Source organism: Lonchura striata, chromosome 3 (genome assembly GCF_050655825.1).
Source record: "Lonchura striata isolate lonStrDom1 chromosome 3, ASM5065582v1, whole genome shotgun sequence".
NCBI lineage: Eukaryota > Metazoa > Chordata > Aves > Passeriformes > Estrildidae > Lonchura > Lonchura striata.
The window spans coordinates 85,991,463-86,015,268 of NC_140705.1; the positions used below are offsets into that span (position 1 = coordinate 85,991,463).

The 23,806-nt window shown below is 41.4% G+C and overlaps 1 protein-coding gene across 1 annotated transcript in view; it reads left to right on the plus strand.

Moving 5' to 3' along the window:
• The first annotated feature begins 316 nt into the window (after positions 1–316).
• Positions 317–23,806, plus strand: part of GLP1R (glucagon like peptide 1 receptor) — an 84,941-nt gene continuing 61,451 nt past the window's right edge. The window contains exon 1 of the mRNA XM_085575606.1: positions 317–474. Within this exon, the coding sequence (XP_085431732.1) occupies positions 403–474 (72 nt within the window). The 5' untranslated portion in view covers positions 317–402. The remainder of the gene's footprint in view (positions 475–23,806) is intronic.

Genomic DNA, 23,806 nt, shown 5'->3' on the forward strand with positions numbered 1-23,806 from the left:
CGAATAAAAACCTGGACGTCACGAACAGCCTGAAGGTCACCAAAATGCTTAAGCCTGAACAGATTAACAGTAAAATAAAATATGAAGTTGAAAAGGTGAGGGACGGGATCGTAGAGGCGCTGCCTCCACTTTTCTCTTTCCTTTCCCCTCTCCGACAAAACCCTCGGCGCTGCTGCCTCCCAGCACCCGCCTGCCCGCGGAGCGGCCGCCACCCGCTGCGGCTCCTTATCTCCGTCGGGCGGGGCTGGGCCGGGTCGGGCTGCACCTGGGCCGGCCCCTCCCCGCCTCCGCCGCTACAAAAGCGGCCTCCGGAGCCCCCGGCTCCTCTGCTGCCGCTCCGCTGTGCCCGGCGTGGCGCTTCTGTGGGGAGCCGCAGCCTCGCCGGGCCCCGCGCATGGGGACATGCTCTCCTCGCCGCTCGGCTTCGCTCTCCTGCTGCTGGCGGCCGCGGGAAGGTCGCTCCCGGTGAGGCGGGTGAGTGCCTGCGCTGGGCGCGGGGCCCCGCGGGGCCGCCCCTGCCCTCCGCGCATCCCGCGGGGGCTGCGCTCCGCTGGCGGCGCTGCCGTGGCCGCGGCTCTGGGAGCGCCTCGAAGAGAATCAGAAGTTTTAAAGCCGTCACTGTTTGGGCGCCCCCGCCAACACTTGCAGCAGAAGCGGCGGCCACGGGGGACGGTGGGGCTGGAGCGCGGGGAATTCTCTGTGCGTGGGTCCCGCGTAGCGGCCCTGCAGTCCTGCCCGGGGTCTCGGCGAGCGGGCGTGGGCTTAGGGTGAACGGAGCGGAGACGCTGCTACTGCGAGAGTATTGCCCTCGAGGTAATGCTCCCCCCCGGCACCCACAGGAAATAACACGCGTGTCTGTAATGACAAGCGTAGTGCCCTGGGACAACCAGAGCAGGGTCCTGACGGGGGATTGTAGGGTCGGCTGCGATACAGCGTTGAGGGTGGGAAAGCAAAATATAATCTGTGAAAAGCAAGAGCAGGCAGCGGGGAAAAGGGAAAGGGCCAGGGAAGGGATGCTGAACAGAGAAGGTTGGCTGTGGTTTGGTGAACTGAGGACAGCGAGGCAAGAGAGGCTGATGGGGAGGGATGGAGGATACAGCGTTGGGGTGACAGCAGGGGCTGTTGCTCTAGGGGACAGACTCAAAGCTGGTGTTGGGGGCTGCAGAAGTTAAGGAAAGGACTGTGTATCTGATGATGGACCAAATACACTGTCTAGTTTCTTTCCGGTTGCTAAAAGATTTTGGGGTTACGGATTTCTACAATACTGCACTAAGAGGATCTGTTTAATACCAAACTGGTATTAAGCCTTCAGGGTTGTCTAACAGATTGGGTTTTCTGGGTGGGTTTATTTTACTTGCTGTCTACTTCAGGCCCTTAAAGGTGCAACAGGCACAATTTGCCATTGGAAAAATTCCAGTTAATAAAATCTCTTCATTGTTAAGGTGATCAAATGCTGAAACAGGGGCCTGGAGAGGCTGGGGAGCTTCCATCTGTGGAGTTATTTGGTATTTGACAGGCTAAATCCCTGAGCTGCTTGAGCTTTGACCACAGAGCAAACTAACAGTGGAGCTGCCAGCAATAGGGAATCAAAGTGAAGTATGTGTCTGTGCCAAGGGGCCTTCTTTACCTGCATGAAGAACTTGGAGCAGATGAGAAGGGGCTTCCATTGCATCAATGCTATAACTTCAGTCTTACAGTAAAACAAGTACTTGTACAGCCTTTTCTGACACCAGAGGCTCTTATCTGACAGCTTCTCTAGAGCAGTGATTGTGTTTGTTGTATGCTAAAAAACTGAATTAAGTACTCTGCTCAGACATAATTGTACAAAAGCATGAGACTTTGGCTATCTGAATTCTTTTCTCAGAATGGAATTCTATTCTAATCTGAACAGTGTTAAAGATAATATTTAAAGGAAACTGAAAATAGCACTGCACAGACTGCAGGTAGTAAAATCTGTGAAAGACAGGTGTGAGAGGAAGGCAAAATCATGTGATACAGAGTTGGTGGAAGAAGAATTTTATTGGTGCTCTGACTAGTGTTTTACTTTGACTTTCTGTCTCTCCCCTCACCCTGTCAAACAAGCAAGGAAGGGAAGAGGAAGAAGAGAAAACTGAGAATGTACATAAAAGGAAGAAAAATTTTAGTCTGGAGTTTTTATCTGAGGTGGTGCTATTTACATGCCATCATCTTAAGTGCAGGGTGATGGGTCCTAGGTCTAGATCTTCCTTACAGCATTGACCAAGAGTTGGTAGCACATGGATACATTGCAGAATCTCATTACTAATGACAGGCTTGTGTCCTTTCTCTGTTTGGCCTTGAGCAGTGATGCCCTGCTACCGAGAGAGCTGACAGGCAGCTGGCTGCTGGTTCACTGCCATCTAGCCCTCTCTTGGATTTAGATTTCAGATCCTACTTTTCTATGTAGTATTTTTGTTCAAAGGTTTGATAAGGTAATCTTGAAGAAGTTTAAATGCCAGTGAAGAGCAGAAAAGAGCTGTGCCAAAGCTGTGATTTGGGGGGTCCTGTTCTTCAAATTGCCCCTACTTTTGTTTCTGAGGCTAAATGGAAATAAAAGAGGTGGTCTGGGTAGAAGTAGAAACAGATTAATTCAGTGGAAAGGCTATAGATTCTTTGCTCTCTTCACTTCTTATTTGTGGAGTGCCCTGGTACGGGAATAGAAAAGCACACAGGTAAATATCAGTATTGAGTGTGGGTGTGTGTATGTTTCTGGTGCTCTCAGTTACTATTTTGTTACTGAGGCTTATTTAGATACAGCAGTCAGGTGTTCTCTCGATCAACAGCAGGACTTTGTTAGGTTGCAGGTGCTAGGGGCATAGTTACTGCTACTTGCTCACCCTTCCGAAGCCTGCTGTGCCTGCTTTCTAGTTCTACATGCAGCATCTGCTTCTTCAACCATGGGTGTATAGGATTGGGTATTTGTCTCCAGTAGGGCCAGTTTTGAATCCTGATAAGCTTTGAAGAAAAGACACAGTGTGAGTGGGGTGGTTTTAAATGCCTTGTTAGTCTGTGTACTCTGCCCTTTAGGGCATGGAGGTCCCCAAAGTGTTTGCATGCCCTAGCCCAGGCTTTCAGGACCATGCCTATTTTGACTTCTTGTCTTCTGTTACATGCCCTAATGCTGAGAAAACTGTACTGTGGTTCCTGACTACCACTGCCCTATAGATCTGTCTTCTTTAGAAGTCATTAGGTGGAAAAATGACTGTAGATGGAGCTTGTCTGAAAAACAGAAAGAAGTGAACCTGTAAACTAGTGACTCCTTGCAGAAGTGAGGATGGTGAGTTGGACTGCATCTTGGTTAGCTGGATAACCAAGGGGTAATTTTTACACCAACTGGGTAAAAATCCCTCCATTAGTAGGTTGGTTGGAGATTCTGAGTTACTCCTTTTCTCCGTTTTCTGCTCCCAAAAGCTTCACAGAACTGGTTTTTGGTCTTTTTTTTGTAGCCCACACTCTAAAAATCAAAATATGCTAGACCAGTGTCAGCAGCACATACTGGCAGAGATATAGAGAGCAGTGGAGGAAAGGGTGGACACTGTCTGACACTGGGCCATCTTGCTGTAGTTATTATTCAGGGATACTTGTCTGGCTTCTAGGTAATGGGCTGCTTTCCCAGGAATACAGCCAGGTTCTTAAAATCTTACTTATTTGTAGACTATTTAAGTTCATTACTATATTATTATGGTATAAAACTTAAATTAGGTGATTAAATTATAGAATACAATATGAATTAAATTGCTATCCCAAGTGACTAAAACCTTTATGTATTCATAAAATAATGTGGGGATTTTCTTGTTTGTTTTGTAAAGAAAACTCAAATTTTCTGCAAACTTTTCTGAAGCTAGTTAGTGTGTGTGCTATAAAGCTAGATGGCCTAACATAGCAAATCTGATAATACAAATTAATAAGATAGTTGTTATAATATTGAAAACATAACTATATTTGGGGGGTGGAGATGAGACATGGCATTTCAGGCTTAAGGAGCCTAGGACAAGGGTGAATGGCTTCAGACTGAGAGAGACCGGTTTTAGATTAGACGGTAGGAGAAATTCTTTACTGTGGGGGTATTGAGGCACTGGAACAGGCCAAGAGAAATTGTGGATGCCCCATCCCTGTCAGTGCTCAAGGCCAAGCTGGATGGGACTTTGAGCAGCCTAGTCTAGTAGAAGGTGTCCCTGCCCATGGCACAGGGGTTGGAACTAGGTGGTCTTTAAAATCTCTCCTAACCCAGGCCATTCCATAGTTCTGTGATCTCCAGGGGCCAAAGGAAAGGGTTTTTTTTTTGTTGTTGTATTTCACACAACAAAACAATGCCCTTGGCGTTGTTTAAAAACCCTGATGTCTGTTCTAGGAAAGTTTAAGTTAGTGAAACAGCTCTTAAATCCTTCCCACTGTTTCTGTAGCTGTGACTGCACCACCATCACTTCCAAAGCCCCCAGCTAGGAGACAATCTGAGAGTTCAGACAAAAGTATTTGAGGAAAAGTGTAGACAGATACAGCCAGGCATGGAAAGACATATATTATGGCTGTGCAAGCACACATAGCTCTCCTTTGTGACAAGAACTTGTATTCTCAAAGTGAGATGGAAGTGATGGAGCTTTGAAAAACTAAACTTCCTGCACTCTGAAAGCTGTGGCTCTATAGCTGAGATCATGTTCAGTGAAACTGGGCCTGATATACAGAACATAAGCAGTTGTCTGCCTTCTGTCAGATTTTTAAAGGTATTGTATCATATCCTGTTTCTGCGAGCCTTATAAATAGGGCATTAATTTGCTGCATTGATTGATTGCCAGTTACTTGAGAGGACACACCAGGAGCTGTTATCTCTGAAATCACAGGGCCTTCACTAGTTTTTAACTTGGAAATAGTTATTTTTGAAACTGATTGTTTCCTTCTGCAGTGCTGTAGGGAAATGAAAACTGTTACCATCTCCTTTCATTAACAGCTTTTGCATTTTGGTGATCAACCAGTGTATGTACAGCCACCAAGGCTGCCTGCTCAAGTTTCCTTGTGCAGTTCATCAGTTCTATTAGTCTGTGTCTTAACAAAAATGAGTGTACACAATAGCAGGTATGTCTAAGATTTGAAAAAAAACAATTGTCAGCCAAGTAGATAAGAGACCTTTCATTTAAGCTCTACAATGTTGTGAGCCCAAATTAAAGCATTAGGTGGGAACTAATTTAATTGAATAAAACTTCCTAACCTAGCTACTGAAAAAAGACCGAGTTTATCACTTGCATCCAATGCTTCCCATTAGAAGAGGGATAGGATAAGCAGCATCTAGGGATCTCTAGATTGGCAGATAGAAGGTAACCCCTTCAAATGTCATAGTTTCATATGCAGCAAATTTGAACTTGTGAAGGGTGAAAAAAAGTTTGGTAGTGGTGGCTGAATACTGTCCTTTGATGTGTCATTTTGTTCAGTGTTGGAAACTGGTATTTATGAGTTTCAACCACACTGGGCTATGATTGCTGCATTCCAGTGATCCCTTGCCTTGGTGTGAGTGTGGAGGAGCTTAGGAATTGATCTTCACAGGCAGGACAAGAAACTCCCAAAAAAGTTGCAGCAGCATCATGATCTATTGTTTGTAAACATAAACATGAAAAGCCCACCACTTCCACTGCTGAAGGAATGTAGATGAGTCTACTCTTACTGCCAGGGATATGGACCTATGCAAAATGGAAATTCTCTGCCCTTGATTGGGACTTCAGTAAGCCTTAAAGACAGTGTTCCAGGGATACAGTGTGATGATACATCTTTGTGGAGGAGAACCTGATTAGACTTCTATCAGTTTTCCTCCCCTTAATCTTTATGGCCTTGTCTACCCAAAGAGACAAACTGCCACTTCCTCCGATGTACGTGAATGAGTTGATACAGTTTGCTGAAGTGGGACCATGATAATATGAACAACTCCCAACTGTTTACATGAAACCTTGTGAGCAGCTCCTGCTTCAAGGTCAAATATGGCTTCTTAATAGTCTTGTAAATACTGAAGTTATTGTATAGAGAAAACAGAGGCTTAATTTAATTGAATGAACAATCAAAAATATAGTAACTGTGTAGAGGAAATTGTAGTTTAGATGTGTGAAAAAGAATATTTCCTTCAGCTGGTCATTTTACTGACTACATTTTTTTGCTTTTTCACCATAACTGATTTTTAATAGATTGCTGTCTTAGTGTAGTCTGGTATTGACTGCTATTTTTCTTGCACTTGATTGCATTTCATTGCTGGTTTGCCTCCTTGCCATCTTTTTACTCAATTGTTTTATGCTGGCTTTTAGAATTACCATATTTTTGTCTTGTGCTCGTCTGTTCATTGAGCTCATCTGCATTCACCTGTTCTGTTCTTGCCTTGTCCCACTTGTGCACATGCCCTGCCACTTTCCCAGTGCCTTCTCTGATAATTTCAGGACAATTTTTGAAACTTGCATTCAATTATTGATAGATACTGTTTTACCTATGTGCTCTCTGCTGCACTGTGCAACAAGTTCAGGGAAAGGAAGCTGCTTTCTTGCTGTGCCTTGGAAGCAGCTAAAAAGTTGGGACCTTTGTAGAAGAACCCTATTGCATGTGTGAAACTATGAATCCTTTGAACACAACTTAGAAGATTGTGACTCTTGTAGTGTCCTGCCTTTTTCCACTACCTTCTGGATCTTTAGAGAATGAGTGAGCATTTAGAGCTTGTCATCTAAATTTTGTTGCAATTGGGGTGTATCTGCTCACATCTTACTGTTGTTCAGGCTCATTTTTCCCTATCCCTTCTGTAAAACTGCACTGCTTCTCTCCTTTTCCCTCACCTTGCCTGCTGTCCCTTCTCCCCATAAAGCAGCTTTTTTGTTAGATTTAATGAGTTTAGGGCAAACAGGACGGGGGATATGGGGTGTGTATATGGATACGTCTGCATAAGACAATCTCTGAAGTCTTGCTATTTTTAAGACTTTCATTTCTGACTAGGATGCTTTGGCAACTTCTCTGACATCTGGAGATCTGGTGCTACTCAGTGAAAGCCAAATCACACTGAAAGGCATCAGGTAAACCAAAACATTTGTGTGAGCAGCTCAAGGGAGAGCAGTGCTGTTCTAGAAATCCTTCTCTAAATGGGAAGAATGGTGACCACTGAGACTTTTGCATTGAGTGTTTCTCTGGTTCAGGGCAGAAGCATATGGAACTGTCCTCTTACACCACAGCATGTGTTTTTGGCACCGTGAGTAGTCTGAGACTTGCTGTTATATGTGGACAAGCCAAAAGCAGATGAGAACCTCAGCTGCCAGAAGAGCCCTCCCAGCTGCTCTGGCTCTGCTTAGGGTGGCTATTTCTCTGGTGCTTTGAAAGGCAGTCCAGCTACCTATAAGCATGATGTATGTGCTGAAGCAAGTTGAGGAATAGATGTCAAGCTTTACCCTGATGTCTACCAAGCACTCGAGATATACAAGAGTCATTCCAATGAAATGGGTGGATTTCACCTCTTAAAACCAGGTTATTTCATGATATGCAGCATTAATCTTCCTTTTCCTCTGAGTTCTGCAAACAGTAAACTTTTACATATTATAGGAAAGAACTGTTATATTCTTTCTACTCCCATTCTGCTGTGTAGGTATCAGTGCTTCCCATGTTGTGACCCACATCTCCTCTATATTCATCTTTATATATTATTTCATTGTGAAAATGGATTTTTTGTTTGCTTAAAGCATATTCCATTTGTTCAGTTGCAGCTCAACTCTTTTACAACTTTCAGAGAGTTTATTTCTTATGTAACCAGACTGAGTCAAATTTTGCATATGCTTATCTCTTTTAACGACATCTGAAAGAAGCCCTTATTAAAATGAGTGTAGTTGGACTTATAATATAGGATGTGACTGCAGGACATAAAGGACAGATGACAAGAAGGTGACTTCTCAACTGCAGCAACAGGGCCATAGTTCTCTAGGAACCTTATAGAGCAAATAAATCAGAAGAGTACTTCATTACCTCTGATGGGTGTCAAAATCTGTAACAACCTTCAAAAAAAAAAAAAAAAAAACAGAAACAAGCCAAAGTGAACTTGAAAATTACTCTAAAACAGAACTGAACTTCTAAGGCATTCTAGAACATATATTTTTTTTTAATTTGAAGTTTGCTGTGACAATATAAGGCATTAGAAGAATAGTAGTTGAGGGGGCATGATTTGTCCCTACAATTGCAAAGATCTTATCACCAAATCTTTAATGTTTTTCCAGAGGACATAGTCAGCTTTTAATGGAGAGCAGAAAGGACAAAGGTTTTGTGCTCAGTTAGATGGGAAGACTTTTTTAACTCACTTGTTGTATTTGAGGTCATGTATGCACAAAGCATATAGGAAAACATATGACGTTCGTGTTAGGAGGAGCCTTGGTGGATGTAGCTTAATATTTTGTTCCGTGCTGCAATTCATCTCTAAAGCCCCAGTGCTGGAAGGGTCGGAAACATTAGAATAATTTTCTCTTTAACATCTGTATAGTATTCTCCTGGGATATTTGTCTTTTTCCTAGCTTTTCATTGAGCGGATGATAAATCCTAGGCACAGAGTGCCGGGTGTATTGTCAGCAACCCAGCAGGTGTTTTTGCTCTCTGCTGTAAAGCAGACAGTCTGAACTATTACAGGTAAAGTAATGGCAGAAGATTTACTCTCTTTGAGTGTTTGCTGCTTCTGCTAGTTTGCTGCTTCTGCAGGCACCTGGTAGAAATTCTGAAGTACAGGCTTAATGTAACTACTAAGTTGCAATGTGAAAAAGTAATTCTTGTTACCTTTCAGATCTTCTGGGAGAGACTGATGTGCCTGATATCTGCAATCCTCTTTCACAAGATTAATTTTCTGGATGCACAGGCTCCTAGCAATGCAATAGGCTCTTCATAAGATCTTTGTCAGGATGGACATTGATAACTTTTTCTCTTCTGACATGTCTAGAGAGTTGTACAGAACCTACTGAAGAGTTGCTGAAAGTTGTTTTGATATGGAGAAAGGGTTGGGTGTACAGAAGCACTGAGAAGTATTAGGTGTCTTAATTTGTCTAATTGGTGGGGGAAATCCAGGAAACTCAAAAGGCTTGGTTTATAGGTTACAGCCTGTTCTATTCAATGACTACTTTATGAAATTATTAATTTACTCTTCCCAACATCTTTGTGTTGTTCAGGCGCAGAGTAGCATCTTGAAAGCTGGAATAGGGTGGCAGAGCAAAGTACCTGTCATGTTTGCAAAGTCCAGAAACATTTTGCCTTTATGGCTGGTTGTGGCTTCTCTACAGGCTGATAGTTGTGCTGAAGAGGTCTGTACATAGAAATCCACATTTTGTGCCTTTTAGAGAGGGGGAACATAAGCATCAGTGCTTGAATTTTTCACTCTGCTTCAGTATGTGAAATTGAATGGCAAGCATGAAGTGTGAGGGAGCACCAATATCTAGGAGGGTAACAGCCTGTTTCCTATTCCCCAAAATCATCAGAGGTGCTGCTGCTATTGTGGAAGGAGTCAGACCCTGTAAAGCACTTGCACTTCTTCCTAAGTCACTTCTGAAAGGATATTGGTAGAGCTGTGGATTGATTACAAACAAGATATACAGCTATGTATCACTAGATCAGTGATAATCGCTTAGGTCAGACTCCACCTTCCTCCTTCAGTCCTATTCCTCCCAAACAAAATTGTTCCACTACACAAAGTGTGTTATGCAGAATGAATTAAGCTTTTAGTTTTTATCTCTTCAAATGGGAAAATTAAAGGTGTAGTATTTGGACTAAATTACTTGAAATTGCAGTTGGTCTTTGCTTTTGTCAGATGCCATGATGCTCTCTAATATACTACTTTTTCATTACCATTTCTTAATGAAGACAAACTCATCAACTACCATTTGAAATGCATCACTCTAAGAATAACAAAAAGATCCCATTCCTTTTAAACTCGGAGACACTGCAGGCAGAGTACACTCTGGAGAGAAAAAGAAAAGAAGACAGGATGCTGTTACGTGCTGTTTACATTAACAGTTATAAATTGCACAGCAAATTAATTAAGATGTGTTTGCAATGGACTTCTTTCAAAAAGCCCTAAATCCTTAATATGTAGGACCTCTCTAAATGAGACACAGAGTATTGCAGATGGCATGGATGATTTTCAGATATAAAGGTAGTCAGAAACATCCTGTTCAAACAGTATTTGAGAAAGTGAAATTCCAACACATTTATTGTTGTGATTTAATTGAATTGAGTAAAAATTGACACAGGAAACTTGAAAAACCTGCATTCAGTTGCACTTAGCTTTGCTCCCTATGGACTTCCAAGAGGCAGCAGTTTTATCTTTTAATTAACTATAGTTAGAGGAGAAACTTGTACTAGAAGAAAACTGTAGAATAATAATTCTATAACTATTCAGTATGCTTTGTTCACTACTCTTTGGGAATGAAGACACCTGGTGGTAATGAATGAGGCTATTAAAGCTTTGTAAAATAAAACTGATTTTTTTACAAATAAGATGTAATGATAAAGGAATGTTAGCTTAATAGATTGAGCTCTTAATGGTCTTGCAATAGTAGAGATTATTTTAAATTGCAGGAAGCAAATCTGGAATTGGAAACTGCATTTCTTGATTTTCTTGCTTGTTCTGATACCTAAATGACATTGGAACCACAGATTGGCTGATGTTGGAAGGAGATTTAACCTTCTTGCAAAAGCAGGGCCACTTAGTTATTTATTTGTGTAAGGTAATGCCAATGCCAATGGGTCATTGAGCTGTCAGAGCTCTGTATTTCCTGATCTGTTTTCCTATTTGTTGCTTATGCTAAATGATTGGTGGTCATCCTGTAATCGTTGAATGAAGCTTTTGTTCTTTTCCTCGCTCCTGCCTTCTTTTGCGCTCTGCCACCATTCATCCATCTTAATTAGCTATAAACTGATCTTACTGTGGTATTTTACCAATCTGGACTTTTTTTTTTGAGGTGAAAGCTCTAATAAATCTCTGTCCAGTAGACTAAAAATCACCTTAGATTGGACTCAAATAGACCTTTGCAAGATCACATCAACAATTAAACATTGGGTAAGGAGATAGGCAAATGAGTACATGGGTTAATCTCTTCCCCTACATATTAATTCTAGAGGGAGCTCTTATATTAGTAGACTGTTTATTTTCTGTAAAAGAAGTCTTGTGTTAGTGCAGCTTTGACTTCTGCTTGGTTTTGCAAAAGGGTGTCACAGACTCCAAATGTGAACAGCAGTCTTGTATTTGGACCTTTACTGTGATCTTCCAGGATGCTTTTCCTCTTCCTAGGATGATAGAGAGGGATTTTGGAGTGGGGTTTTTCTGGTTTGTTTGTTTTGTCTTGAGGGGTGTGTGTGGTGTATTGTAGGGAAACTTTGAAAACCCAGTCAGAATAAAATGGTTTTTAACAGAAAATTAATTCCTTTGTCAGGATGGGTGGGAATTGTGTGTTTTCAGCTGTAGGAAGTAGTTGGGGTCCTTTTTGGGGATAGAACTCAAACTTCTTTACATGAGGAGAGGAGAATGTGGGAAGCAAGCTGTCCATTTTGTTGCTGTAGTAGTCATGGTTAGTCTGAGCAATCGAGGGAGAGGTGCCATCCAAGACACTGGTTATTGGTGACAAGGAACCTGCCTAACTGTAACTTGTGGCTCACTCATAAGTTTTCTTTTTAATTGATACAGTATTTGTGCTTTCCAATAAAGGCTTTCTTCCAGAACTATAGAATAGAATAGGCAGGAATAGACAGAGAAAAGAAGCAGAGGTGTCTCAAGATTTGTGTTAAATGTCTTTGTAGTCCCTCATCAAGTCTGGTAAAACATGTTGTAGCTGATGATGAGAAATGTTCAGATTTGGGCCTTGGGAAAATGTTTGCTCTTTTGTTTAACTATCTAGCATGGATAGATGTACAGTTTCAGACTTTTATTATCTTGCTCTCTTCATTTTAGGGCGATTGAGTCAGGTGAGTAACATTCCTTTGGTTTTATATATTAATTATTGAGTAGGGAAATAGATTACAGTGTTGCCTTGCATTTTGCATAGGAAGTAGGAGCTGTTGTTGCTCTTAGAAATGTGTGTGTGTGGAGATAATCCATTTGGTAAAATGACCCCTTCCAAATACCTGTTATGAGGAAGGAGTGGTAGTGCTTTATTCTAGGTACACTTAAAATTCACCAAGTCTGTGTGTTTGAATACTAATACAATGGATGCCTTGGATGGATGCTATCTGTAATAGCTACAGAAAGCAGTAGAGGACAAATTGTTTTTTATATTGAGTCAAGGTTGAAGGACTGTGTTTGTCTGAAAATGTTCTCAGTTCCTGTATAATTGATTACTGGTGGATAAGGGGTTACAGCTACACAAAAGAGATCTTCATCAGTGAGACGATTTGTAGTATTAAACATTATACTCTTCAGAGCCAGACACTTAATAACAAACCAAGCTGTCAGTCGGTGCTACACATGCTACTGAGGGAGCTTGAAGGTTGTAATATTGGGAGAACAAAGCTAATGTAAACATCGTTTATAGTTCATGAGGTTAACTTTCTATTTGCTCAAGCTTTCAATGATTAGTTTCTTTCATGTCTGTTTTGTATTGCCTGTTGATGTGTGGAATTCAGAGGTTCAGCATCTTGGTTCACAACTTGGCTTTGAGCTTTGCTGTATTGTCTTTTCTCTGCTGTCTTTGAAAATGCTCTTTAGTTTTTCTTCAACAGAAGTACTTACAGTTCTCTTTAATCGTGACTTTGCCATTATGGCTGAGCTGCTTAGCATAATGCCTAACTAAAGTCTTAAAAAAAATTCACATTTTTGAGACATTCATTAATATGCTGGTACTGTATGGGGAAGGAGAGAGCTTTGTACTGACAGATCAAGGAGAAACTAAATTTCCAGTTAGTGTGCTGGAAAGAACTTGAATAAAAATATTAAATTCCAAATATTTTCTTTTATCCCCAAACTACATCTGATGATCTTTATGTTGATGGTGCTTTATGGCCTATGGAGCTTTTTGGTTTGTTTTTAATTTATAGCTTTTCTTATTATTCTTCCCTCTTTCTTTTTTTTGGTCATGCTGGAAATATTTGGAGCAAAACCAAATTGTGGAAAAAACAGATTTATTATATTGTCCAAAGTATCTGTATTCTGCTCAATGGACAGCTGCGATCAGCACAGAAGAAAAGTGTTATGTGAAAGACAGCACAGGCAGAAGACTATGCCACTGGGAAATGAGAAGATAATTTCGTAGCAAATTTTGTAGCAAGCTTGGAACACTGTCAAGTATGGGATGACAGGCAGCCGACATGGAAATATTCAACTTTAACTACCATTGAGATCTAAATGCTTCGTGCTTATTTTGCAATGCTTATCTTTTATTTAGTTTTATGATCCAGATTGGAAGATAAACTATTTGAAGAGTTTGGAATGGAGAGTGTCAGCCTACTTTGGTCTTGACTAAATAATTTTCTCCTTTTCCCTCTCATCTGTCTTTTCCTTCACCCTGGCGCCTTCTTAAGTTTTTGACCATGTCTGGTCCAAGGAATCTGACAAGAGAAATGTTCTGTGAGTTAGTGTCCTTTCCATTAAAAGTTCTGGTAGAAAACAGACAAGCTGGCCTGTCTGCTGTGTGTTTGTCTGTTTGCCCAAGCTGCTCATCTAGTGGGCCCCTCTAGGGAGTGTGTCCCAGCTCTGGCCAATGTTGTCTTCCTGTCCTTCATGTAGTGAGTTACTGCCTTCTTTGGCTGTGTTGCTTCCTCCCTTGAATTCCATGAAATGGATACTTCTGAACAACTTCAGTTAAGATGGAGATTTTTGGAAAGTTCCTGCCCCCCATTTTTTATATAGTATTAGCCTACAGAGATTCTGGGATCACCTGGAGCCTCACTATATTGTAGCGATGATCATTTGTTTCTTTTGTTTTTGAAAAGCCTATAAAAGTGTCATTTTGTCTATTTTTCCCCTCCTTTTTAAAACACTCGATATATCTGAATGATCTATCATTTTGGAGATAGGAACTGTAAAGGGTTTAACTTCACTGTTGCTCATGTCAATAATTGGAGACTGTTGTATAAAGGATGTTGCAGGAGGTTTTCATACACAAGGACTTAATTGCATGTGAATAAATCCTGGTTGCCAAAAAGGAGGAGGCTGCATCTTAGTGGCCTGAACAGAAGCTGTTTGTGCAGGTTGTTAGAACACAAGGGTTTTTATGTTTCTGCCATTTCCAGCCTGTTTTTGGAGCTGACCTTTCCTTTCTACTTTGTACTTTTAATTCTACCTGGGTAATAACTGGTTTTACTTATATAGTGATGTTTGAGCAGAAATTTCACATATAGAGGCTTATTTACCTATTTCAAATCTAAGTGTTTCAGTGAATTTTCTTCTGTCATAATCTACAATGCAAAAAAGATGCCCAAAGTGAAAAAGGCACTGTTGTCTGCAGTATAGCAGTGTGCTACTTTGGTAGCTGCAAGGACCAGATGTATTTTTTTGGGCAAGGTGTTCAGGCATGAAAGCTTTTACCAATCTCTAACATGAGATGTGATCTACAGCCCTGATACTGCAGCACTTCCATCTACAGCTTTTGACTTGTTTACCCAATTAAGTCTTTCTAACTGGAAAAGTAGAAAAAAGAATGTAAATACCATCTGCAGCTGCAAAGTTGAAAGAGTAAGAATTGCCTGAAAGGAAAAGATTAGTATATTTTTAACTTTGAGGAGATAGTGTCTCCAATACCTCCAGCTCTGCAGATGTCTTCTCAGAACTTAAACTGTTCTGGTAAGAAATGGAAGTGATGGCTAAAATAACTCCAGCAGTTATGTGTAATGAAAAGGTAAGGAAGCTGATGGCAACATGTACAAACCAACAGCTTCAAAAATGCTAATTAAGCTGAAACTGTCTAGCAAGTGTGCATAATCTGAGGCTAAAGGACAACTGGCTTTTTTATCAGAAAGCAGCTTAGTGGCAGTGGGGTGAAGGAGCCTGGGCTCTCCTTTGCAGGGCTCCACAACAGTGGTGGTACGTAATGGTAGCAGTCTATGAAAAATTAAATTTCTATTTGCTTTCACTAGTAATTCTTAACTGTTTAATCTGATACGCATCCACTTGTTTTGTGAAAAGGCTAAAAAGTTACCTAATCTCATAAATTAACCAACCTGTTATCTTGGGAAAATTGAGGCAGATACAATTTTTATTACTTCAGATCTGTCTTATTAATTAAAACTATTGTGACATACTTCATGTTTTGCACGGTAGTTACTTTTAAGCAAAGTCATTTGTATGGTTGATTTAACTCAGACCAGAAATAAGTGAAGAATTCAATACTGTCAGAGATAAACCAGAGTAGCAGCTAGCCAAAGAGTGCTGTGAATTCTTGGTCACTTGGAGTCTTCAAGTCAAGATTAGATCTGTTTCTGAAGGGTATTTTCTGGTCAAGCTGGCACATGTGAGATGGATGCAGCAGTTGGTGGGAGGCTCTAGAAGGTGCTATGTGGAAAATTGGTGAGTTTATCACATGAGTCCTTTGGCCTCAAAGTTGCTGTGGTTGCAAAAGGTGGAAAATCATGAGCTGGTAGGGAGTGTAGATGAGGAAAATTTAGGGGCTGTTTCTCCAATTGTTGAAGTACTCAAGTCTTTGCTTCTTTTGACTAACACATTTGACTCCTAGCTTAAGATTTTGGTATTGGTAATACATTTTATGTGCTATATAGGATTTTACTTCTCACTCCCAAGATGGTGGATAATTAAGATTGTTCTTAGGTCTCGCTGGGAGCTGTGCTGTGTTTGTTTCTGCTTCACAGCAACACTTAGCCTGTCAAATATTTTTCCTGTTTACCTCTGAGAGTAAGGCTGTTTGGCTTGCAGTGCTGATGGTATGAGCACATCATAAGGCATAAGGAGACAAGGGGAGTGAGGTGTGCGGGAGAAAATCACCACCTTTCCCTGGGCAAAGAGAAATTGCTGCTTTTGACAGTGGTGCTTGTTTATGATGCTTTAAATGCTGATAGTTACGTTGTAACATGACCCACTACTTCAAAAGCACATTTTAAGGGTGAACTGAGATGAAAACATAAGTCTTGGAGAGCAGGTTCACTCAGAGGGAAAACTTTTCCTCTGAAAATACACGTCAAGCCAAGCCTCTGCTATTTGAATTTTTAAGTTTTTTTCTCTAGCATCTTCTCAGAGAATGTATTCTGTTCCTACAAGTGCTGTTTGCTTTAAGGCTAGTGTCAGATGGGAGAACATGTAGCTGTGAAACTACTAACATGGAATGATTTTAAGTCCTTTAAGTGACCTATCCATTTTCAGCTTTATTGCTGCATGGTCACTGCTTCCCTCAGTGCTGTTAAAATTGAATCTGGGTGGAGGGGAAGCTTTGTGCACAACTTCACCTTCCTCAAAATAAGTGATTTGGAGACTTGACTGGAGAGGTGGCTCTCTCTTCTGCATTTCAATTTGTCCAGCTTGCTTAAAGCTCTCTGCATGTTTTTCTTTGCTTGTCTTACCAAGCTGTTTCTCCCTTGGAATTTATCCTGTCTCTTGCTTTCTGAAAACCAGTGTGCTAACTACTTGAACAGCAGTCTTCCTCTGCTGCTCACTTTCCCCTTTATTTTGAAGGTGTCACCAGGGTTAAGTGGCAAAAAATGGTAGTCCTGTCAGCTTTAACATCAACACAATTGCAGTTCACTTCTGTAGCTTAAACCACAATCCTCTTTAGCTGCATATACCTTGGGAAGGAAAGAAGGAATGAATTGGAGGCAGGCTGATATCTGTGGAGAGTTATGACTGTGTTTCAAACTGGCTGTTGCCCCCAGCAGACCTGCTGGACAGAAGGCTGTGCTGACTGAAGTAAAGGAGTAAGATCCAGCCCCAGGGCTGGTGAGGATCTTGCATGAAGCGAATATACTGATTTCCCATGTAGAGAAAATGATCTAATGAGATCCCAATTTATGAAAATCAAAGCATACTAGAAGTGGCCTGAAGATGGGTTAGGGATAAACTTTTGAAAAAATAGAAGTTGGGTCTTGCCTCAGAGTTCCTGTCTTCTGCTACTGTTTGGGGATGGAATCATTGTAGCTGGTGGGATTGCCTTGCAGAACTAATGCATAGATCCTTTCCTACTGATTCAGCTGTAGCCAGAGATTCTGGCACTGACTGCATATTAATATTTGGTATGCATGGTTGATGCAGCAGATTGGAGAAATAACCTGAGCATAGGAATAGGGTGGCTCATAAGTTGCTTTGCAGTCCTAGAGTAAGGAAAGTCTGTGATTCAACTTGACCTGTTTGTACTTCTGTAGTCAGCTCCCTGGCTCAGAGGAATAGCAGGAAAAAGAAGTAAATCTCTTCTGGATGAATTTGTGAAGTACTTTTACTTTTTTAGGATTTGGAAGGCAAACAGATGACGTCTGGAGAATGAACTTTGCTGGCAGAACTTCTCCTGTATGGCTCTGCTCTCAAACGTGTCATAACTGTGGATGAAAGCACTGGCCATTTGTAAAGGTGCTACAGATAACTGCCTTGGCAGGGACAAGCCATACAGCAGATAATTTGAACAGTGAACCTTGAGCCACTGTGACAATGAGCTGCTGAGGGAGTTAATTTGCATTTGTTGAAACCAAAATAAACTGCTACCTTCAACTAGGACTGGTAAAAGCAATACAGATTTGATTGCATTGTACTCTGGCAATCTCTAAATGACAGTAGATGCAGAACCCATGAAATTGTAAACTGAAGTTTTTGGGTTTGTGTGTGGTGTTGTTTTTTAAATAGCTTTGTGGTGATTGTTTTTCTATTGAGTAATTTTTTAAACTGGAGAATTCTGTTTACAAATTAAAAAGTGTAGGTGGGAATGCTTTCAATGAGAAAAGGTTTGTGAAGATAAATGTGTCTGATTTATTTAGTTGGGTTTTTTTTCTTTGTTGAGCTGATTGCAGTGATGAGATGACAAATTCATGATGACCAGGCTTACAGTGCTGCAGGATTTGTGATCTTGGAAAAAGTAGCTACACTTTGCGCCACAGCTCTTTGAGAAGGGTGACTGTTAAACAGTCATTTGAAAAGTTGAGGGATCTTAACTCTGTTGGGATGTTTTGGTATGGAAAGTGGAAAGATGTAAGAGTTTTTCCTGCCTAGTAAAAATACAGATTAATTACAATTAAGTGATGTTCATATGTTTTTCTGTGGTAACTTTTTTTAACTTGGAAACTCAAATGTTGCAATTCCTTGGCTCTGTGGAACTGCCAGCTCAGTGTGTCCCTCTGCTCAGCCAGCACGGGGACTGTTCAGTTGCTGGCTGGTAAGAGAAACAAATCAGAAGCATAAGATAAAGATCCTTTTAAATGCACTTGGTTCAGTATGTCATAAAGAATCCACTTAACTAATTGCATTTTAAACCTCTGCAAGAGGGGCCAGAAGTCTAGCTTTGACAGATGTTCTTTACTTTTTTTTGCTTGAGCAGCTTAGAGATGAGTCAGTTGCCCAAATGTAGGCATCTGGAGCTGCTCAAAATTTTTACGGTATTCAAGACTCTGGGTGGAACTAATTGATATGATGTAGGATATAGGGGAATCCTGTACCTCTCTGTAGGTGTGGCAGGAGACAACATGAGGGACACATCTTATGTCGAAGGGAACTATAGGTACCTATGTTCAGGCATCTGAATTCCATCCTAAACCTCCTTGGCTTTTTCAGCTGTATATAATGCTGCGTCTCTCCCTCGAATCCACGGGAACAGATCCCCTGTGGAGCCTGGCCAGCTGGGCAGTGGGGCGAGGTGGGCAGAGGGAAGGAACTTCCCCTTGCATCCTGGGGGACTTGGAGAAGCTCCCTCATGAGTCCAAAGAGGAGCTGGTCCCACAAGCAAAGGAAAGAGGCTCTCTCCCTCAGGACTAGTTCCAAAGTTTAATGAGGGCCTGGAGAGATCCCAGGCCATATCTGACTTCAAAGGACATCCAGAGCAAGAGAGAGGGTCTCCCGGCCCAGAGAAGCCAGATACAGGGGGGTGGGGAAAACTGAACAGCCAACGGGGAAGGACATGGGAGCATGGGAGTGGCTCTCTGGGGGCAAGGCCTCAGAGTGACCACTGAGGAGGGGGTCCGGGAGGAGTCCCAGCCAGGGTCCAGTTACCTGGTGACCCTGGGAGAAGGATCTGGACAAAGAGGAAGGGTCACCAGGTGATGGACACATCACCTGGGGGGAGACAGGGGGATGGGTTGGGGTTTGATGGACATACAGGTACTGATGGGAAAGCTGGGATGAACCAAACAGGTACAAAGAGGGGATATGGAGGGACAAGCCATTATGAGGGGATATACAGAGCAAACACAACTCTACAATATATCCCTCATTTTTCCTCTATTCCATTTGATAGTACATGGTTGTGATGTCCTTCAGGGGTCTGTACTGGGACCAGTACTTTTAAATATCTTTATTAGTAGATGTATAGGGATTGAATGCACCCTTGGCAAGGTTGCAGGTGGCACTAAGCTGAGTGGTACAGTTGATGCACTGGAGGGAAGGGGTGCCATCCAGAGGGACCTTGACAGGCTTGAGATGTGGGCCCATGTTCAACAAGGCCAAATGTGAGGTCCTGCACTTGATCAAGAAAATCATCAGTATCCATACAGGCTTGGTAAAAATGCATTGAGGGCAGCCATGCAGACAGGGACTTGAGGGTACTGGTGGATGAGAGGCTGGACATAAGCTGTCAATGTGAACTCAGAGCCCAGAAACCCAATTGTATCCTGGGCTGCATCCAAAGCTGCATGGCCAGCAGGGCAAGGGAAAGGGATCTTTCCCTGCTGTTCTCATGAGATCTCACCTGGAGTGCTGCATCCATCTCTAGGATCCCCAATAAATGAAAGAAATAGACCTGTTAGACTGGGTCTGGAAGAGGGCTGTGAAAGTGATCTGAGACTTCTACAAAGAAAGGCGAAGAGCACTCAGATAGTTCAGCCCAGAGGAGAAAAGGTTCTGAGGAGACCTCATGTCAGCCTTTCAATACTTAAATGGGGCTTATAAGAAAGGTGAAGAGAGACTTTTTACCAGGGCTTGTAGTGTCCGTAGGACAAGGTTTTAAACTAAAGCAGAGTAGAATGATTTTAAATAGAAAGAAGAAATTACTTTGTTATGAGAGTTAGTATGGTAAACCACTGGAACAGAAGATGTGTGTGTCCCATCCCTGGAAGTGCTTAAGCCCAAGTTAGATTGAGCTCTGAGCAAACTGATCTGTGTGAAAGATGTTCCTGACCACAGCAGGGATATTGGAAGTAGATGGTCTTTAAATGTCTTTCAACCCAAATAATTCTATGATTCTGTGTTACTACTGAATAAAATGCTGAGTTGCTCTTCCAGTAGCCTAGGCTGAATTTTTTTCTAAATCTGTGAGTGTACCTATGAAGTTCTGCTCTCATTTTCAGCTTTATAAATTCTGTTCCTCCTTAGTGTTCTTCAACTCTGTCTTTGTTCATTCCTTGTTGTTACTAGAGCTATACCTTGTGTATCTGTCTAAAAATACATGCTAAACTATTACATTTTGCTTGCTCTGTTGTACAACTGCATTAATAACAGTCCTCTGCTAAAGAGCACTTCAGAAAGCATATATCTAGATTTGCAGTGCACAGTAAAATCTCCTTGTATGATAATGTAATTCTCATGAGTGCTGCACGCTGTCTTGTTGGATTGCTTTCTTTTCTCCAAGAGTTTGTGTTATAGTTGCTTTTGTATTTCGTATTTTTATTCTGTCCCTCTGCGTAGTTGCTCAGTAATTGTCTTCTGGCATTTTTGAGTGGCTCATGTAATACATCCTTGACAGGAACACTTACCAGAACAGATGAAAGACATTGTAATGAAAATAACATTTTCAGATAACAGCTACTGCCAATCTAAATGTGTACATGCCTGAAAATTGAGGATATGGATTAATGGGTCCTAGAGTCACCAAAGACAAAAATCTTTCCAGCCTTGAGAAGTTCTTTGTGGGACAAAAAAACTCTGGTAACTGTTCTTGTCCCAGATCTGTCCATCACTGGAGACACAAACATTAGAAACTTGAACCCTATAAACACGGGTTTGCACTACATTTTCAGACTATCTTATTTGACCTACAAGAATTTGATTTTATTTATTTCTCTATAAGGTGATGCTAAATTTTGTAGCATGCTGAAATGTTAGGCTTTACTTTATTCCCTTTATTTTGAAACTGTATACTATGCAAATTGATTTAGATCTTTAAAAGTTTGCTTTGACATTTATGTATCTGAATGCCAAATACTTTGTATTGATCCAGAAAATTACAGTGCCAAGAGATATATTTCTTACTGAGATGCACCTTGTCAAAACAAGATTTTCAGGGTTGGGAAAACTGGTTATTTTCAAAGCACAAATGAAAGATCCCAGAATGGACCTGGAGCATTTGGTCCTGAAATGGAAACCCTTGTGGTTAGGGCTGAACTCTCCTTCCTGCTCAGACAGTTCATTTGGAATGATTGGTGGAACAGTCAGCTGAACTGGGAGCTCCCTGGGCAGAAATACCAAGAAATAGGAGTATGCTGTAAATCAGTTTTGGTTTTGTTCTTTAAAATGGTTTATCTGAGATTCTGTGCATTCTGTATTTCTAGACCTTTAGGAGATGCCTGTGTTTATTCTTTTTTTCCTTAATCTAGTAAGAACAGGTCTTAAGAATGGAGGGAGTGGGAGATGGGAATGAGATGGTGGTGATAAATGCTCTTATAGGTGCTATTACAGGCTGCTGTAGAATTGAGCTAGACAAATCTTCCTTCCTTAGCTGTGTAGGTGTATAAAAGAGAAAATAAAAAGGCGGGAAGGCCAGGATGAGGGACTGTGTGGTGCAGTGGTCCTTTTCAGATGAGAGAGAGGAATGCTGAGATTCAGCCACTGGTTCAAAACAAACAAAAAGAACAACAGCAACAAACACCAGAAAAAGAAAACTGGGCTAAGCAGATATGAAGAGGCAGACAGAGGAATGCCTGTTTTGTGTGTTGATCATATGTGTCTAATGAGTGTTTCCTCTTGCAGCTGTGAGTTCAAAAGCTTGATGTCATGGAACTAGAAGTCAGTGACAGAACAGAGGGCTTTCCATGCTTGGACAGATGGTGAAACACTGTTCTCAAGATTTGCCTTTATTGAAGTCCTGAGACTTTTTGTTTTTCTTCAAGGACTTAAAGGACTTCTGCTGTAGCCTAAGGGCAAGAACAGCTGGCAGGTGTCACCAGGAAGTTTATCCCTGAATTCAGTAGCTCCTTTTGAGGGAACTAATTTTTTGCTTTCCACTAGCAAGGATGATGATGAAAAGAATCTTTCTGATGCTCCTGAGCTTCTGAAATAATTGGTTCATTAGTAACTAAGAAACAGAAGCATTTACAGGAAAAGCTCCGGAAGCTGGTTTCGCTCTGAAAGATAAGTTGGTTTGATCCTGTTTGTTTTTCTGAAGGGTGAGGAATTTGTACTGAGTGATCCAACCACTGACAAAATATCTTGTAAAATATGAGTTGGGAAGCATAATTAGTATTATATCATCTGATCAGTCAAGCAGCCCTACAGAAGGGACTGAGAGTAATGACTTTATCTCAGAGGGTCACTTAGTGATGCATAATGTCAAATGAACTACATTAAACTTGATACTGGACAACATAATGGGGTAAGAGAATGTGACAAATACAGATATCTAGGGAATGTCAGTCCTGAATTATCATCTAATTTATGATCTCTATGAAATGATACTTCTTTTGAATTATCTATAGTAGAGATCATTTTTTGATGCATCTTCTCATTTGGCATAGCTTCAGTTCTTAAAGGAGAGCAACTGGACTGCAAGATGTTGCACATAATGGATTTAGATTAACTTATTGCGTAGAGGTTGAACTAAGTAGTTACAAAATTGGGTTGAATATAATCTTTTTGGGAGAGTGAGGGTTGAGCAATAAAACCTTCTCCCACACTAACACACTTCCAGAATGTCTTTGGGTCTTCAAGAAGTGTTGTACTTGGACTGATCCTCAACAGGATTGTTTTATCATGGCATGAGCAGTGAATCAAATAACTCTGTTAATACCAAGTTCAGTACAGTACATTTCAGTAAAGCTTTGGATACTGTCTCTCATGGGATCCTTCTGGACAAAATGTCCAGCACACAACTGGATAAACACATCATGCAATGGGTGAGCAACTGGTTCATGGGTTGGGCACAGATGGTTACAGGGAATGGACTGGCATCCTACTGGGGACCTGGCACTAGTGATTCTCTACAGGTATCCTTGGCCTGTTGTTTTTCAGCATCTTCAGAAACAGCTTAGACTCAGGACTGGAAAGGATACTAAGCAAGTCTGCAGACATACAAAACTGGGAGGAGCTGTTGACTCTCTTGAAGTCAGAGGCCCTGCAGAGAGACCTCGAAAAATCAGAGGGCTGGGCAATCACCAACCACATGTTCAACAAGGGAAGTGCTGGATTCTGCACCCAGAATGGGGAAACCCTGGCTGTAGGGACAGACTGGGGAATGAGATGCTGGAAAGCAGTGGCACAGAAAGGAACGTGGGGCTCCTGGTTGATAGCAAGCTGAACATGAATCAGCAGTGCCCTGGCAGCCAGGATGGTCTGAGCATGTCCTGAGAGCATCAGGCACAGCATCACCAGCCATGCAAGGGAGGAGATCATCCTGCTCTGCTGTGGTGTATTGATGCAAACCTTTATCTTATGTTACCTAACTGATGATTTGTTAAGATCTGTATTATACCAGAAAAAATGTCATAAGTCAGAACGAGCAAAAGGCTTGTAATGTATAATCTCCACCTGTCT